The following is a 19,549-nucleotide window of genomic DNA, read 5'->3' on the forward strand; positions in this document are numbered from 1 at the left end:
TCTTGGCTCTGCTGTGCAACCTGCTCTAAATCTTTAGAGCTTTGTGCCCGTAGAAGCATATCCTGACTTTTGTCCAGGAAATTCTCAGATTCTCGTATGCAACGCAGGGTCGATATCTGTTGCTCCAGACCTTCAATCTTCTCTTCCAATATGGATACTAGCTTGCACTTTGTACAGACAAAGTCGCGTCTGTCCTGTGGAAGAAAGACAAACATGGCACATCCAGTGCAGGTCACAATAGCTGAACACCCCCACTCCATATCATCTTTCTACTATGAGCTTCCTCAGAGAAGCTGGCAAGATGTAAGCCTCACTGGGCTCACCCCAGGCGAACTCCCAGGCAAACTCCTGCTGTGTGCTGCTCTGCTGTTCCCCGCTGCTCAGCTGGTCCGCCGCCGCTCAGCTGGTTCGCTGAGCTCTGGCTATTTTTAAACAGCCAGGCTTCCCTGAAACATACAAACAGACACTCCCAATACCCGCCACCCGGAGGCTACCACCCAATCAGGCACTCGCTCAGGCTTTCAAACTGCCCTCCCAGCAAACACACACTCGGATACTCACCAATCCCAGGCAAACTTCAAACAGAGCATTGCAAAACAAACAAAAAAACAAAACAAAAAACTTTAACTTTCCGGTGGCCTGTATGAAAGAAGCTGGGGCCGGATTTGTAAAGATCTTTAGACACCTAAAGATCTTTACAGGTCTGGCCCTTGGTTGCTAATGGACTAGTGCCACCATCACCAAAGCCACCATCACCCAACTGCCTACTTTGTAAACAGCTATAACAGAGAGGCCAAGGATTTGCAAAGTCACAGGTACCACACATCCGTCCCAGCCTCGAGGCAGCCATTACTCACAACTTATCTGCACACACTTTTTTCACTGGTGTAAGTAAATCAGTATAAAAAACAGCTGTAGTGAAGTCAGTGTAACCCCCTCGCATGGACTCAGCTATATCCACATGGAACTGCCTTCAGGCTAGGGGGTTGCACAGATATAACTGAATTGGGGTTGAGCTCAATTTAGTTAACTTGGTGGAAACCAGTATGTAGAGCAGCCCTTACTGGACTGGAATTAAACAGGTGGCTAAGGGTATGTGTGATTACACTATCAGGGTAGCCGTGTTAGTCTGTATCCACAAAAATAACAGGGAGTCCGGTGGTACCTTAAAGACTAACAGATTTATTTGGGCATAAGCTTTCGTGGGTAAAAAAAACCACTTCTTCAGATGCATTGGAGTAAAAATTACAGAAGCAGGTATTATACTGACACATGAAGAGAAGGGAGTTACCTCACAAGTGGAGAACCAGTGTTGACATTCCTGGACATTCTATAACAAATTTAAAAGTAGATTCCTGGACATTCTGTAACAGATTTAAAAGTAGCTATATTTGAACAAAAAAACTTTCAGAAACAGACTTCAAAGAGAAACTGCAGAACTAAAATTCATTTGCAAATTTAACACCATTAATTTGGGCTTGAATAGGGACTGAGAGTGGCTGGCTCACTACAAAAGCAGCTTTGCCTTTCCTGGAATTGACAGCTCCTCATCTATTGTTGGGAGTGGACTACATCCCTCCTGATCGAATTGGCCCTGTCAACACTGGTTCTCCACTTGTGAGGTAACTCCCTTCTCTTCATGTGTCAGTATAATAATACCTGCTTCTGTAATTTTCACTCCATGCATCTGAAGAAGTGGGTTTTTTTACCCATGAAAGCTTATGCCCAAATAAATCTGTTAGTCCTTAAGGTGCTACTGGACTCCCTGTTGTTTTTATGATTACACTGCAATCACGGCGTGTGAGTGTAGCTCAAATGGCCATAATGCTAGCTGGGCTAATCTAGCTAGCTTGGGCACCAGAACAGTTGTGCAGTGCCCGCTTCAGCGTGGGTTAGTCCTGTGAGTAAACTACCCACGCTTCTGGGCAGGTTTGTACAGCCCGTGCTTCTGCAGCTTCACTGTTCAGGTACCCAGGCTAGCTAGATTAAAGGTACAAGTGCTGCAGTGGCACAGTGTAGACACCTACTGCAGCGACAGAAAGGGTGGTTCCATTGCTGTAGGAGTGGAGGGGTGGGCTCCCCTCGATCTAGCGGCATCTACAGAGGGGGTGAGTCGCCCTGTGCCGCACAGGGCATGACATTTCTCACAGTCCTAGGTCAAGCTAACGTTTTAGCTGTAGACCAGGCCTAAAGGTAGCTCAGGTTTGTCTCCCTGAGCTGCAGTCCCACCCACTGTAGGCATACCCTCATGTAAGGTGCTGCACCCCATTGAGTAATCTCTCAAGCTATCTCGGCCTGAAAAAGCCAAGCAAAGCTGAATCACAGACTGTAAGCTGGGCAGGAGGCTTTAATGTTATGCTATATATTTTTTTTCCCCTTTGCAGTCTCATTTTTCCAAGGAAGGCCTTTTCTCTTTCTTTCTCTGGAGACAAAGCTACTTTTTCATTTTCCTGCAAAGAAAATAAAAGCCAAGGCCAAAGTCTGCTCACCTTATGCAGGTTTGTCCATTTCATGTCAGCTGGACCCTTCCCCTGAATCAGGGTAACTCCTGGGAAACAGGGTTGGCCGATTCAGGACCAATATTTAAAAAAATTAAATTAAAAATTCAAATTAGCCTGGCTGGGTGTGATTGTTATTGGAAGCCACCCTCCTGTGAGAGCAAAAAGACAGAAGGAATTGGGGTGAGGATCCCTCAAGGAGCAGGTGCTAGTTCTGGAAGCCCTGTGCATTGATTGAAGTGACAACAGGGCATGTGGGGAGGAATCACTAGAAACACAGGCAGCTCAGAGAGACAGGGCCTCTGCTTCAATGGTATTGATTCTCCCAGGATCCATTTAGATTCCTGGGGACCCCAGGATTTAGGCACTGGCCCTACAGCCTGTTCCATAGGGGAGCAAACCCTGGCCCCCCACAGAACAAGTGGGAACCTTGCAGAGATTTCCTTCCCTTTGTCCTTCCTTGTAGGTTTCCTGTGGAGGATGGGGCTCCAGTCTCTCTCTAATTAAAGAAAAGATGAACTGAGAATGGGAAACACTACCACCCCCATTTCGTTTCTTGTCTCACTGAAAACATGAACAGTCAGCGTAGCCTTCTTCCTGCAATCACTGTGCGACGAACACTCTGTAACAGCAAAAATGCATAGTCAGTAACACGGATGGAAGTGCTTCCATTTAAAAAAAAAATAAATGGAAATGCACTGTGAGACTGCAGCATTGCAGAGGGTGTTCTGTACTACTCCTGCATTCCTTGGTTCCACCCTACTCTCCACTTGCTCTTTGCAGTAACATCCCCAAAACGTATATTAACCAAAGCAGGAAAACAAGGAGAAAAAATATTTGTAAGTGGGATTTCCCCTCACTTGCATCCAGTGTCCTTTTAAATTGCTTTAATTTAAAAATTAAAGCTTTTCATGAAGATTTCTGTAAGCCAAGTTTCATGCTTTGACAGAAAATGAATGTTGGGCCTGGGCCAAGATTTCTAAGGGTCCCAGATAAAAGTCAGCTCTCACCAAGACAGTCGGTGCCAGCAAGGGGCACAGCGATACCAACTGTAATTACAAGTGCCAGTTGTAGGAGCAATTCCTGGTTTGTACGTGGTGGGAAGTGCTTCTCCTCAGGGATATGTTCAGACTAGTCAGATGAGAAGAATCAGGGCATCTTTCTTTTAACTTCTCTTTAATACATCACCACTCTAGGCCTCAATTTACTCATCTTTGAACTAGGCATTATAATGTTCACCTGCCTCACAGGGAAATTAGGAGGCTTAATTAGTTAATATTTAATGATTTCAGATCTGCAGATCAAAGACAGCCAGGCTCCTTAGATGCTGAAGGTGACCTAGCGAGGCTTTTATAACTAAAAAACAACAGGCCTGTTTCTTACATCTTGGGCACCTCGATTGCCTTCATTGAGGTTGCATAGAATGCTAAGGCAGAGCCAACGTGGCTCTGCACATGCAAAGGTAGCTATATATTTGCAAATGTTTTATTTCAAATATGACAGCACTGCTCCGTTTATTCTTTTCTAGGCCTCCTTAACAAGAAGTACACAGGACCCAGAGAACAACAACAACTCCGCGAGTGAGTAAGTAGCATTCAGTGTGACATTTGACAGAAAGGTACATCTTCCTTTCACATTACATCTTTAGCATCAGGGTGTGACAGTAGCAAATCATTTTATCACATATTGTGTGTCTCAGGGTAGAGAAGGCCCCTTCCTCTTCTGTACCCCACCACACGTCCCTTTGGAGCCCCCACACCCTCACTGCTGCTTCCCAAGTACCTCAGGTTAAAGCCCTAACTGAAGAAGGAAGGGGACAGTCTTGGTAAGTGATGAATTGTTGGCTAGTAAAGTTTGTGAAAATAAGCCTGAAAAAGGTAGAAATGATTTGTTTAAAGCAGCTCAGTGTAGCTTGCAAACTTAACACCATCAAATTAGGCCTGAATAAAGACTGGGAGTGGCTGGGTCACTACAAAAAGTAATTTTCCCTTTGTTGATACTCACCCCTTCTTGTCAACTGTTGAGAATGGGCCACATCCACCCTAATTTAATTGGCCTCGTTAGCATTGACCCCCCACTTGGTAAGGCAACTCCCTTTTTTTCATGTGCTGTGTATTTATACCTGCCTACTGTATTTTCCACTCCATGCATCTGATGAAGTGGGTTCTAGCCCACGAAAGCTTATGCTCAAATAAATTGGTTAGTCTCTAAGGTGCCACAAGTACTCCTTTTCTTTTTGCGGATACAGACTAACACGGCTGCTACTCTGAAAGATCTCAGAGAATTTAAGGCCAGAAGGATACCAGATCATCTAGTCTGACCTCCTGTATGTCACAGGCCACCAACACCAGACAGCACCTGCACACTAGATCCAACAAATGAAATGAGGTCGAAGTATCACAGCCCACCAGAGACTAGACTGTTGTGTGCCACAGGCAGAGAATAGGATGGACTGAGGTGCACCAGTGCACAAGGCCCTGCAATGGGAACTTCTGCAGGGAGGGCATAAGATGGGAGTAGAGGTTGTAATGGATGCATGTGGAAGGGAGCAGAGATCAGCAGGAAGAGAAGACTATCCCTGCACACCTCCTAGGTACACATGAGGAGGGCTCCTGTGCTGTGAATATCTGGAGGTCTGCAGGAAAGGGGAGTGGAGTCAGAAGAAATTCCACACACACACTCCCCTGCACCCCACAGGACATGTTCCCTTAGGAGAGCCAAGTTTCAGCTGGAGCACAGCACTGAGTTTCAGTCCTGGACACTCTGGGGTGCAGAAGAAGGGAGATGGGTCATGTGGCCTTTGGAAGGTCCTCATCCTTAGGACGAGCAATCCATTGGACCTTCCAGCGTCTGGACAGGGCCCTGGGGAGGAAGCGTGATATAGGGAGTAGTGCACTAGACCAGGGCACAGGAGACGTGATCAATTCCTGGCTCACTCACAGGCTTCCCGGGTAATCAGAAAAACCTCCAGTCTGTAAATGGGCTGATAACCTTTCCTCTGTAAAGCGGTGATAAAGCTTTGAGAACAGAGGCTGCTAATAAGGAGTTTCGAGAGGGAGTTTGGAAGGGGAGTGGAAAGGGTACGAGGTACACTTGCCATTCTTTAAAACCTTTAAACTAAACTATAATCAAAACTTCTTGATTTAAACAAAAAACCCTATCATTAACCTAGGTAGCTGTAGGAAAGAATGCAGGCAGAAGCCCAGCAGCAGAGTGGGGGCTATCCTGTTTATTGCACTCAGTGTAGCATGTATGATTACCTGCCTGTGGGCGGGTGGTGTATGTGTGCATTTGGTGCAAGGAGCTCCTGGTCCTCAGAGACTGTGTACGGGTTTTGGAGGCCAGGGTGGTGGAACTGGTGGAGCTAAGGGAGGCAGAGAAGTATGCTGATGAGGCTTTCCGGGACACTGTAGATTTGTCCCACCTCTGGTCAGACAGCCCCTGAGCTGTTAAGGAGGATGAAAGGCCCAGAGAAGGAGAGCAGTCAACTGGAACAGAGGGAAACCTTCCCATAGTTGGGACCCTCCTTCCAGATGATGTTGGGGTCTCCTCTCGCACTGAGGTTACCTCTCCGGGGGAGGGAACTCCAGTCATTAGGAAAAGACAGGTGTTAGTAATGGGAGATTTGATCATTAGAAACATAGCTGGCTGGGTTTGTGATGACTGGGAGAACCATATGGTGACTTGCCTGCCTGGTTTGAAGGTTGTGGATCTCTCGAGGCATCTAGATAGACTTATGTGTAGTGCTGGGGAGGAGCCGGTGGTCATGGTACATGTAGGTACCAATGACATAGGGAAGGGTAGGAGAGACGTCCTGGAGGCCAAATTTAGGCTGCTAGGAAAGAGACTGAAATCCAGGACCTCTATGGTGGCATTCTCAGAAATGCTTCCAGTTCCAGGCGCAGGGCCAGGTAGGCAGGCAGAGCTTCAGAGTCTCAATGCATGGATGAGACGATGGTGTAGAGGAGGGGTTTAGATTTATTAGGAACTGGGGAAACTTTTGGGATAGGGGGAGCCTATACAGGAAGGATGGGCTCCACCTAAACCAAAGTGGATCCAGACTGCTGGCACTTAACGTTAAAAAGGTTGCAGAGCAATTTTTAAACTAAGAGATGGGGGAAAGCCAGTTGCTGTAAAGGCGCACGCGGATCGGACAGAGACTTCTCTTAGAGGAGAGTCTATTGATAGAGATTTGCTAGGTTTTAGTCAGGAGGTGAGGATGGAAGAGGATAAAGTATGGGCCAGATCAGACGAGAAACATTCACATAAAGAATCTGACACCTCAGAAAAGGGCAGACAAATAAACAGTGACAAGTTTTTAAAGTGCTTGTACACAAGTGCTAGAAGTCTAAATAATAAGATGGGTGAACTAGAGTGCCTTGTGTTAAAGGAGGATATTGACATAATAGGCATCACAGAAACCTGGTGCAGTGAGGACAATCAATGGGACACAATCATTCCGGGGTACAAAATATATCAGAAGGACAGAACAGGTCGTGCGGGGGCGGGGGGGGGCGGGGGGGAGAGTGGCACTATATGTGAAAGAAAATGTAGAATCAAATGAAATAAAAATCTTAAATGAATCCACATTCTCCATAGAATCTCTATGGATAGTAATTCCATGCTCTAATAAGAATATAACAGTAGGGATCTACTATCGACCACCTGACCAGGACAGTGGTCGTGACGATGAAATGCTAAGGGAGATTAGAGAGGCTATCAAAATAAAAAACTCAATAATAGTGGGGGATTTCAGTTATCCCCATATTGACTGTGTACATGTCACCTCAGGACGGGATGCAGAGACAAAATTTCTCGATACTTTAAATGGCTGCTTCTTGGAGCAGCTGGTACAGGAACCCACAAGGGGAGAGGCAACTCTCGATCTAGTCCTGAGGGGAGCGCAGGATCTGGTCCAAGAGGTAACTATAACAGGATTGCTTGGAAATAGTGACCATAATATAATAACATTTAATATTCCTGTGATGGGAAGAACATGTCAACAGCCCAACACTGTGGCATTTAATTTCAGAACGGGGAACTATGCAAAAATGAGGACGTTAGTTAAACAAAAATTAAAAGGTACAGTGACTAGAGTGAAATCCCTGCAAGCTGCATGGACACTTTTCAAAAGCACCATAATAGAGGCTCAACTTAAATGTATACCCCAATTAAAAAACACAGTAAAAGAACTAAAAAAGAGCTACTGTGGCTTAACAACCATGTAAAAGAAGCAGTGAGAGATAAAAAGGCATCTTTTAAAAAGTGGAAGTCAAATCCTAGTGAGGTAACTAGAAAAGAGCATAAACACTGCCAAATTAAATGTAAAAATGTAATAAGAAAAGCCAAAAAGAAGTTTTAAGAACAGCTAGCCAAAAACTCAAAAGGTAATAACAAAATGTTTTTTAAGTACATCAGAAGCAGGAAGCCTGCTAAACAACCAGTGGGGCCCTGGATGATCGAGATACAAAAGGAGCACTTAAAGTCATCGCAGAGAAACTAAGGGTATGTCTACACTACGAAATTAGGTTGAATTTATAGAAGTCGGTTTTTTAGAAATCGGTTTTATATATTCGAGTGTGTGTGTCCCCACAGAAAATGCTCTAAGTGCATTAAGTGCATTAACTCGGCGGAGCGCTTCCACAGTACCGAGGCAAGCGTCGACTTCCGGAGCGTTGCACTGTGGGTAGCTATCCCACAGTTCCCGCAGTCTCCGCTGCCCATTGGAATTCTGGGTTGAGATCCCAATGCCTGATGGGGCTAAAACATTGTCGCGGGTGGTTCTGGGTACATATCGTCAGGCCCCCGTTCCCTCCCTCCCCCCGTGAAAGCAAGGGCAGACAATCATTTCGCGCCTTTTTTCCTGAGTTACCTGTGCAGACGCCATACCACGGCAAGCATGGAGCCCGCTCAGGTAACCGTCACCCTATGTCTCCTGGGTGCTGGCAGACGCGGTACGGCATTGCTACACAGTAGCAGCAACCCCTTGCCTTGTGGCAGCAGACGGTACAGTACGACTGGTAGCCGTCATCGTCATGTCTGAGGTGCTCCTGGTCGCCTCTGTGAGGTCGATCAGGAGCGCCTGGGCAGACATGGGCGCAGGGACTAAATTTGGAGTGACTTGAGCAGGTCATTCTCTTTAGTCCTGCAGTCAGTCCTATTGAACTGTCTTATGGTGAGCGGGCAGGCGATACGGACTGCTAGCAGTCGTACTGTACCATCTTCTGCCAAGCAGCCATGAGATGTGGATGGCATGCAGTCCTTCTGCACCGTCTGCTGCCAGCCAAAGATGTAAAAGATAGATGGAGTGGATCAAAACAAGAAATAGACCAGATTTGTTTTGTACTCATTTGCTTCCCCCACTCCCCTGTCTAGGGAACTCATTCTTCTAGATCACACTGCAGTCACTTACAGAGAAGGTGCAGCGAGGTAAATCTAGACATGTATCAATCAGAGGCCAGGCTAACCTTCTTGTTCCAATAAGGACAATAACTTAGGTGCACCATTTCTTATTGGAACCCTCCGTGAAGTCCTGCCTGAAATACTCCTTGATGTAAAGCCACCCCCTTTGTTGATTTTAGCTCCCTGAAGCCAACCCTGTAAGCGCCCCTCCCAGCGTCAGAGCAATGGCAAACAATCGGGCATCTGAGAGTGCTGTCCAGAGCACTCACAATGGAGCACTCTGATGGGGCTAAAACATTGTCGCAGGTGGTTCTGGGTACGTGTCGTCAGGCCCCCGTTCCCTCCCTCCCTCCGTGAAAGCAAGGGCAGACAATCGTTTCGCGCCTTTTTTCATGAGTTACCTGTGCAGACACCATACCACGGCAAGCATGGAGCCAGCTCAGGTAACCGTCACCCTATGTCTCCTGGGTGCTGGCAGACGCAGTACGGCTTTGCTGCACAGTAGCAGCAACCCATTGCCTTCTGGCAGCAGACGGTGCAATACGATTGGTAGTCGTCCTCGTCGTGTCCGAGGTGCTCCTGGCCACGTCGGCTGGGAGCGCCTGGGCAGACATGGGCGCAGGGACTAAATTTGGAGTGACTTGACCAGGTCATTCTCTTTAGTCCTGCAGTCCTATTGAACCGTCTTATGGTGAGCGGGCAGGCGATACGGACTGCTAGCAGTCGTACTGTACCATCTTCTGCCAGGCAGGCAAGAGATGAGGATTGCTAGCAGTCGTATTGTACCATCTTATGCCAGGCAGGCAAGAGATGAAGATGGCTAGCAGTCGTACTGTACCATCTTCTGCCAAGCAGCCATGAGATGTGGATGGCATGCAGTCCTTCTGCACCGTCTGCTGCCAGCCAAAGATGTAAAAGATAGATGGAGTGGGTCAGAACAAGAAATAGACCAGATTTGTTTTGTACTCATTTGCCTCCTCCCCTGTCTAGATCACACTGCAGTCACTCACAGAGAAGGCGCAGCGAGGTAAATCTAGCCATGTATCAATCAGAGGCCAGGCTAACCTCCTTGTTCCAATAACAACGATAACTTAGGTGCACCATTTCTTATTGGAACCCTCCGTGCAGTCCTGCCTGAAATACTCCTTGATGTACAGGCACACCCTTTGTTGATTTTAGCTCCCTGAAGCCAACCCTGTAAGCCGTGTCGTCAGTCACCCCTCCCTCCGTCAGAGCAACGGCAGACAATCGTTCCGCGCCTTTTTTCTGTGCGGACGCCATACCAAGGCAAGCATGGAGGCCGCTGAGCTCATTTTGGCAATTAGGAGCACATTAACCACCACACGCATTATCCAGCAGTATATGCAGCACCAGAACATGGCAACGCGATACTGGGCGAGGAGGCGACGTCAGCGCGGTCCCGTGAGTGATCAGGACATGGACACAGATTTCTCTGAAAGCATGGGCCCTGACAATGCATGCATCATGGTGCTAATGGGGCAGGCTCATGCTGTGGAACGCCGATTCTGGGCTCGGGAAACAAGCACAGACTGGTGGGACCGCATAGTGTTGCAGGTCTGGGACGATTCCCAGTGGCTGCGAAACTTTCGCATGCGTAAGGGCACTTTCATGGAACTTTGTGACTTGCTTTCCCCTGCTCTGAAGCGCATGAATACCAAGATGAGAGCAGCCCTCACAGTTGAGAAGCGAGTGGCGATAGCCCTGTGGAAGCTTGCAACGCCAGACAGCTACCGGTCAGTTGGGAATCAATTTGGAGTGGGCAAATCTACTGTGGGGGCTGCTGTGATGCAAGTAGCTCACACAATCAAAGATCTGCTGATATCAAGGGTAGTGACCCTGGGAAATGTGCAGGTCATAGTGGATGGCTTTGCTGCAATGGGATTCCCTAACTGTGGTGGGGCTATAGACGGAACCCATATCCCTATCTTGGCACCGGAGCACCAAGCCGGCGAGTACATAAACCGCAAGGGGTACTTTTCGATAGTGCTGCAAGCTCTGGTGGATCACAAGGGACGTTTCACCAACATCAACGTGGGATGGCCGGGAAAGGTGCATGATGCTCGCATCTTCAGGAACTCTGGTCTGTTTCAAAAGCTGCAGGAAGGGACTTTATTCCCAGACCAGAAAATAATTGTTGGGGATGTTGAAATGCCTATATGTATCCTTGGGGACCCAGCCTACCCCTTAATGCCATGGCTCATGAAGCCGTACACAGGCAGCCTGGACAGTAGTCAGGAGCTGTTCAACTACAGGCTGAGCAAGTGCAGAATGGTGGTAGAATGTGCATTTGGACGTTTAAAGGCGCGCTGGCGCAGTTTACTGACTCGCTTAGACCTCAGCGAAACCAATATTCCCACTGTTATTACTGCTTGCTGTGTGCTCCACAATATCTGTGAGAGTAAGGGGGAGACGCTTATGGCGGGGTGGGAGGTTGAGGCAAATCGCCTGGCTGCTGGTTACGCGCAGCCAGACACCAGGGCGGTTAGAAGAGCACAGGAGGGCGCGGTACGCATCAGAGAAGCTTTGAAAACCAGTTTCATGACTGGCCAGGCTACGGTGTGAAAGTTCTGTTTGTTTCTCCTTGATGAAACCCCCCGCCCCTTGGTTCACTCTACTTCTCTGTAAGCTAACCACCCTCCTCGCCTCCCTTTAATCATTGCTTGCAGAGGCAATAAAGTCATTGCTGCTTCACAGTCATGCATTCGTTATTCATTCATCACACAAATAGGGAGATGACTACCAAGGTATCCCAGGAGGGGTGGTGGAGGAGGGAAGGAAAATGCCACACAGCACTTTAAGCACAGCACTTTAAAAGTTTACAACTTTAAAATTTATTGAATGACAGCCTTCTTTTTTTTGGGCAATCCTCTGTGGTGGAGTGGCTGGTTGGCCGGAGGCCCCCCCACCGCGTTCTTGGGCGTCTGGGTGTGGAGGCTATGGAACTTGGGGAGGAGGGCGGTTGGTTACAGAGGGGCAGCAGTGGCAGTCTGTGCTCCAGCTGCCTTTGCTGCAGCTCAACCATACACTGGAGCATACTGGTTTGGTCCTGCAGCAGCCTCAGCATTGAATCCTGCCTCCTCTCATCACGCTGCCGCCACATTTGAGCTTCAGCCCTGTCTTCAGCCCGCCACTTACTCTCTTCAGCCCTCCACCTCTCCTCCCGGTCATTTTGTGCTTTCCTGCACTCTGACATTATTTGCCTCCACGCATTCGTCTGTGCTCTGTCAGTGTGGGAGGACAGCATGAGCTCGGAGAACATTTCATCGCGAGTGCGTTTTTTTTTCTTTCTAAGCTTCACTAGCCTCTGGGAAGGAGAAGATCCTGTGATCATTGAAACACATGCAGCTGGTGGAGAAAAAAAAAGGGACAGCGGTATTTAAAAAGACACATTTTATAAAACAGTCGCTACACTCTTTCAGGGTAAACCTTGCTGTTAACATTACATACATAGCACATGTGCTTTCGTTACAAGGTCGCATTTTGCCTCCTCCCACCGCGTGACTACCCCCTCAACCTTCCCCCCTCCCTGTGGCTAACAGCAGGGAACATTTCTGTTTAGCCACAGGCAAACAGCCCAGCAGGAATGGGCTCCTCTGAGTGTCCCCTGAAGAAAAGCACTCTATTTCAACCAGGTGACCATGAATTATATCTCACTCTCCTGAGGATAACACAGAGAGATAAAGAACGGATTTTGGTTGAATGCCAGCAAACATACACTGCAATGCTTTGTTCTACAGTGATTCCCGAGTACGTGTTACTGGCCTGGAGTGGTAAAGTGTCCTACCATGAAGGACGAAATAAGGCTGCCCTCCCCAGAAACCTTTTGCAAAGGCTTTAGGACTACATCTAGGAGAACCGCAAATGCCAGGGCAAAGTAATCCTTTCACATGCTTGCTTTTAAACCATGTATAGTATTTTAAAAGGTACACTCACCAGAGGTCCCTTCTCCGCCTGCTGGGTCCAGGAGGCAGCCTTGGGTGGGTTCGGGGGGTACTGGCTCCAGGTCTAGGGTGAGAAACAGTTCCTGGCTGTCGGGAAAACCGGTTTCTCCGCTTGCTTGCTGTGAGCTATCTACAACCTCCTCCTCATCATCATCTTCTTCGTCCCCAAAACCTACTTCCGTATTGCCTCCATCTCCATTGAAGGAGTCAAACAACACGGCTGGGGTAGTGGTGGCTGAACCCCCTAAAATGGCATGCAGCTCATCATAGAAGCGGCATGTTTGGGGCTCTGACCCAGAGCGGCTGTTCGCCTCTCTGGTTTTCTGGTAGGCTTGCCTCAGCTCCTTCAGTTTCACGCGGCACTGCTTCGGGTCCCTGTTATGGCCTCTGTCCTTCATGCCCTGGGAGATTTTGACAAAGGTTTTGGCATTTCGAAAACTGGAACGGAGTTCTGATAGCACGGATTCCTCTCCCCAAACAGCGATCAGATCCCGTACCTCCCGTTCGGTCCATGCTGGAGCTCTTTTGCGATTCTGGGACTCCATCATGGTCACCTGTGCTGATGAGCTCTGCATGGTCACCTGCAGCTTGCCACGCTGGCCAAACAGGAAATGAGATTCAAAAGTTTGCGGTTCTTTTCCTGTCTACCTGGCCAGTGCATCTGAGTTGAGAGTGCTGTCCAGAGCGGTCAGAATGGAGCACTCTGGGATAGCTCCCGGAGGCCAATACCATCGAATTGTGTCCACAGTACCCCAAATTCGAGCCGGCAATGTCGATTTAAGCGCTAATCCACTTGTCAGGGGTGGAGTAAGGAAATCGATTTTAAGAGCCCTTTAAGTCGAAATAAAGGGCTTCATTGTGTGGACGGGTGCAGGTTTAAATCGATTTAACGCTGCTAAATTCGACCTAAAGTCCTAGTGTAGACCAGGGCTAAATGAATTCTTTGCTTCAGTCTTCACGGCTGAAGATGTTAGGGAGATTCCCAAACCTGAGCCATCTGTTGTATGTGACAAATCTGAGGAATTGTCACAGATTGAAGTGTCACTAGGGGAGGTTTTGGAATTAATTGAGAAACTTAACAGTAACAAGTCACCGGGACCAGATGGCATTCACTCAAGAGTTCTGAAAGAACTCAAATGTGAAATTTCGGAACTATTAACTGTGGTTTGTAACCTGTCCTTTAAATCAGCTACTATACCCAATGACTGGAAGATAGCTAATGTAACACCAATATTTAAGAAGGGCTCTAGAGGTGATCCTGGCAATTACAGACAAGTAAGTCTAACGTCAGTACTGGGCAAATTAGTTGAAACAATAGTAAAGAATAAAATTGTCAGACACATAGGAGAACATAAATTGTTGCGCAAAAGTCAACATGGTTTCTGTAAAGGGAGATCATGTCTTACTAATCTATTAGAGTTCTTTGAGGGGGTCAACAAACATGTGGACAAGGGGGATCCAGTGGACATAGTGTACTTAAAAAGAAAAGGAGTACTTGTGGCACCTTAGAGACTAACCAATTTATTTGAGCATGAGCTTTCGTGTAGCACGAAAGCTCATGCTCAAATAAATTGGTTAGTCTCTAAGGTGCCACAAGTACTCCTTTTCTTTTTGCGAATACAGACTAACACAGCTGCTACTCTGAAACCTGTCATAGTGTACTTAGATTTCCAGAAAGCCTTTGTCAAGGTCCCTTACCAAAGGCTCTTACGTAAATTAAGTTGTCATGGGATAAGAGAATCATAGAATCATAGAATATCAGGGTTGGAAGGGACCTCAGGAGGTCATCTAGTCCAACCCCCTGCTCAAAGCAGGACCGATCCCCAATTAAATCATCCCAGCCAGGGCTTTGTGAAGCCTGACCTTAAAAACTTCTAAGGAAAGAGATTCTACCACCTCCCTAGGTAACGCATTCCAGTGTTTCACCACTCTCCTAGTGAAAAAGTTTTTCCTAATATCCAACCTAAACCTCCCCCACTGCAACTTGAGACCATTATTCCTTGTTCTGTCATCTCCTACCACTGAGAACAGTCTAGAGCCATCCTCTTTGGAACCCCCTTTCAGGTAGTTGAAAGCAGCTGTCAAATCCCCCCTCATTCTTCTCTTCCGTAGACTAAACATCCCCAGTTCCCTCAGCCTCTCCTCCTAACTCATGTGTTCCAGTCCCCTAATCATTTTTGTTGCCCTCCGCTGGACTCTTTCCAATTTTTCCACATCCTGCTTGTAGTGTGGGGCCCAAAACTGGACACAGTACTCCAGATGAGGCCTCACCAGTGTCGAATACAGGGGAACGATCATGTCCCTTGATCTGCTGGCAATGCCCCTACTTATACATCCCAAAATGCCATTGGCCTTCTTGGCAACAAGGGCACACTGTTGACTCATATCCAGCTTCTCGTCCATTGTAACCCCTAGGTCCTTTTCCGCAGAACTGCTGCCGAGCCATTCGGTTCCTAATCTGTAGCGGTGCATTGGATTCTTCCTTCCTAAGTGCAGGACTCTGCACTTGTCCTTGTTGAACCTCATCAGATTTCTTTTGGCCCAATCCTCTAATTTGTCTAGGGCCCTCTGTATCCTATCCCTACCCTCCAGCATATCTACCTCTCCTCCCAGTTTAGTGTCATCTGCAAACTTGCTGAGGGTGCAATCCACACCTTCCTCCAGATCATTTATGAAGATATTGAACAAAACCGGCCCCAGGACCGACCCTTGGGGCACTCCACTTGATACCAGCTGCCAACTAGACATGGAGCCATTGATCACTACCCGTTGAGCCCGACAATCTAGCCAGCTTTCTATCCACCAAGAGGGAAGATTCTTTCATGGATTGAGAACTGGTTAAAAGACAGGGAACAAAGGGTAGGAATAAATGGTTAATTTTCAGAAAGGAGAAGGGTAACTAGTGGTGTTCCTCAAAGGTCAGTCCTAGGACCAGTCCTATTCAACTTATTCTTAAATGATCTGGAGAAAGGGGTAAAGACTGAGGTGGCAAAGTTTCCAGATGATACTAAACTGCTCAAGATAGTTAAGACCAAAGCAGACTGTGAAGAACTTCAAAAAGATCTCACAAAACTAAGTGATTGGGCAACAAAATGGCAAATGAAATTTAATGTGGATAAATGTAAAGTAATGCACATTGGAAAAAATAACCCCAACTATACATACAATATGATGGGGGCTAATTTAGATATAACTAATCAGGAAAGAGATCTTGGAGTCATCGTGGATAGTTCTCTGAAGACGTCCCTGCAGTGTGCAGCGGCAGTCAAAAAAGCAAACAGAATGTTAGGAATCATTAAAAAAGGGATAGAGAATAAGACAGAGAAGATCTTATTGCCCTTATATAAATTCATGGTACGCCCACATATTGAATACTGCGTACAGATGTGGTCCCCTCATCTCAAAAAAGATATACTGGCATTGGAAAAGGTTCAGAAAAGGGCAAATAAAATGATTAGGGGGTTGGAATGGGTCCTGTAGGAGGAGAGATTAAAGAGGCTAGGACTTTTCAGCTTGGAAAAGAGGAGACTAAAGGGGGATATGATAGAGGTATATAAAATCATGAGTGGTGTGGAGAAAGTGAATAAGGAAAAGTTATTTACTTGTTCCCATAATATAAGAAGTAGGGGCCACCAAATTAAATGAATGGGTAGCAGGTTTAAAACAAATAAAGGGAAGTTCTTCTTCACTCAGTGCACAGTCAACCTGTGGAACTCCTTGCCTGAGGAGGTTGTGAAGGCTAGGACTATAACAGGGATTAAAAAGAACTAAATAAATTCATGGAGGTTAAGTCCATTAATGGCTATTAGCCAGGATGGGTAAGGAATGGTGTTGCTAGCTTCTGTTTGTCAGAGGGTGGAGATGGATGGCAGGAGAGATATCACTAGATCATTACCTGTTAGATTCACTCCTTCTGGGGCACCTGGCATTGGCCACTGTTGGTAGACAGGGTACTGGGCTGGATGGACCTTTGGTCTGACCCAGTATGGCCTTTCTTATGTTCTTATGTTTGATAATGCTTCCAGACTTCCTGGATAAATTCCACAAATGACTGGTTGTGAGGAGCTCAGATACTGCGATGACAAGACCATACCAGTATCTGGCTAGAACAGACCACAGAGAACTGTGGACTAGATCCCCACAACACAGGTGCAGGAATGCTGGGTGCTACCGTGCTACTCTGTTGTGCCCAGGGGAGATATGGCTACTTGCACCGGTGCAGTCACACAGGGGCAAACTGCAGTGGCCCAGCTCTCTTGGGTTGATAAGGCTTGTGAGATAAGTACCCTTTCAACTGCATTCAGGTGAGCCAAGCCGCCCTCCTCTTCTCGCTTCAGGGAGATTCCTTCCCTTTGGTTCACAGTCACACAGAGCAGACACAGGACACTGTGGCCCAATCAGCCTCTTCCGTGGTTTCGTGAAGGCTGGTTGGATTAAAATGGTGCGTGTTTGTATAGCAATAAAGGAAAGAAAATCTGAAACAGTATGTCCACTAGCACGAGCAATGGCTCCCAGACTGTTCTCCTATGACTGCCTACAGGAGGAGCACTGGGAGCAGTAAGATAGACGTGTGAATGGGGCACTGATGAAAGATTTTAAATATCATTTTCTTACGCCAAACAGTGACTCTCTTGATTTTAAGCAGCTTTGTCTCTCCAGAAGGAGGTGTAGATCAGTCTGAGTGAAAATTCTGGTTATCAGGCTGTGACCTATTAACCATAGACATCACTGATGGATATGACATGAAAGCACATGTTGGTGGCATAATCCTTGCTCCCTGCCAGCTCGCTCCTTTGCTTTTGAGCCAGTAGGGAATTGAAATTGACGAGAATCCCACTTTCTGAGCAAGCTTCTCGTCAGCTCCAGTCCCTTGACAGCTAACAAGGATGGTGGGCAGTGGTTAGGCAGAGTGGTCATACAGGCAGGCACTCTCAGTAAAAAAATCCACCCTCTTCTGATATTTCCCAGCACCCTCACTGGCCTTTGCACCATGATTACAGTTATTCTGTTTTGTCTGGAAAGGGTTGCTGCAGAGCCTTTTGGTGAATCTGATCATGCCAAAGAGTGAGTCAAAAGATTCCCAAACTAACCATAGCAGCTATAGGCTCTGGCTAATCTGTACCCCATCTTGCGCCTCTATGAGGAACTTGCTTATCTCTGCCACTTTGAAATGCAAAGGAAACAATTGTGATTCTAATATAGAAAGTGGGTCACCGCTGGAAAATTCATACTCTCAAAAGAAAATGTGGAGAATATTTGGAAGGACATCTGGATTAAGGAGAAAGCAAGCTGGAGACAGCTACAGGTCTATGATGAAGAAGCAGAACCTTAATCTCATTTACACTAAGGCCACTTTGCTCTGCCAGTTTTAAGAGGTTTTAAAATGGGAGTAAATATAGACTTACTCCCACTTTACACTGTCTAAAGTGACCTTAGTGTAAATAACAATCAGGACTATAGTCTTTAGCATCAAGAACTCTATGGGAACATCTGTTAAACTAATCATTCTGTCAACAGAATTTCAGTTTTTGGAAAAGTCAAACCAACTAAGTAACGTTTCGTTCCTAGAGTTGTCTCATCTTTCACTGGATCAGATTCTGCTCTGTCACACTGGTATAAATGGACATTTGTGGAGTTACTCTGGTGTGCCTGAGAGCAGAATCAGTCCCAGGTGGACCAAATCAGGTCCATCACTGATAGAGCCAATCACTGAAGAAATAACAAAACCAATAAAACAAAGGAAAAGAACGAAAAGAAGAAACAAGAAAAGTGGAAAAGCTTTAAAAAAAAAAAAAAGAAGAAGAAGATGCAGCCTCATTTGCTGTATTTCTTCCTGGAAAGCAGTTCCGCAAAGGCAGTAAATCTACTTTGAATCCTGTCCTGCATCAGTCTGTACCCCATAACCACAACTGTCGGAGATGAGATCCATCCAGATAGTGACACATCCACAAAATAATTAAGCGAGTTCTGAGAACTTTTAGCTTTGGAGGCTTGGTTTGACGTAGGATAATCACAGCTGCTTCTTAGCATTTTGGCGAAGATCCAATCTTAACAGGGCAGACAACACCATAAAGCAGTGGATGTTTCTTCTCCAGAGGGACAGCAATGAACTGGTGTACATCTCACTCAGGCAGGGTGGCACCAACATCCCTCAAATGGGTGATCTATATGACGTTGCGGTAATCACTCATGCCTTCCGACATGCCTGGACGCCTTGGTGAGGAACATCGCAGCGAGTGCTGTGCATGACGTCATCAGGAAGCGAATCGCCAGGACCTCTTCCAACCAAGATGTTGCCACCTACCTGAGCGGACCTCTGGAAAGCGACTTTGGAAGAGATGGGGGAGACTTTGCTTCACTTTGGACTCATGCCCGAAGTGCTACGCAACGGCTGGAGAAGCGTATTGGTTGCCACTGGACATGGTGTGAAGAACGTTAGGAACTGGGAGTCCTGGTGCCACAGGTGAAGAATACAGAGCACACAATCATCACTCTGAGAGCTAGAACTATGCTGGAGAGGATCTTGAAGGATGCCATCCACTGCCAGTATGTGGAAAACCTGAAACAGAAGCCGGACCAGGGCAAGGCCTTCAAAGTGACATGCAAGTGGGATGCCAGCAACCACTTCCTCCCCAGGGACAGGTTCACCCGATTTGCTGACTGGAGATTCATCCACAGGGCCTGGCT

General features: G+C 46.9%; 1 protein-coding gene across 13 annotated transcripts in view; it reads left to right on the top strand.

Annotated features, from left to right (window-relative positions):
- CYS1 (cystin 1) overlaps positions 1–19,549 on the top strand; it is a 46,599-nt gene that overhangs the window by 15,248 nt on the left and 11,802 nt on the right. For 3 of the 13 annotated variants that reach the window (XM_078852071.1, XM_073336031.2, XM_073336030.2), the window contains exon 2: positions 4,027–4,078. In XM_078852071.1, coding sequence (XP_078708197.1) covers positions 4,027–4,078 — 52 coding nt within the window. Of the gene's footprint in view, positions 1–1,288; positions 1,623–2,384; positions 2,499–4,026; positions 4,083–7,908; positions 8,004–9,890; positions 11,768–19,549 lie in introns of those variants that run through there. The other 10 variants (XM_073336034.2, XM_073336037.2, XM_073336032.2 and 7 more) reach the window with 7 other exon arrangements.

Source organism: Lepidochelys kempii, chromosome 3 (genome assembly GCF_965140285.1).
Source record: "Lepidochelys kempii isolate rLepKem1 chromosome 3, rLepKem1.hap1, whole genome shotgun sequence".
Taxonomy (NCBI): Eukaryota; Metazoa; Chordata; order Testudines; family Cheloniidae; genus Lepidochelys; species Lepidochelys kempii.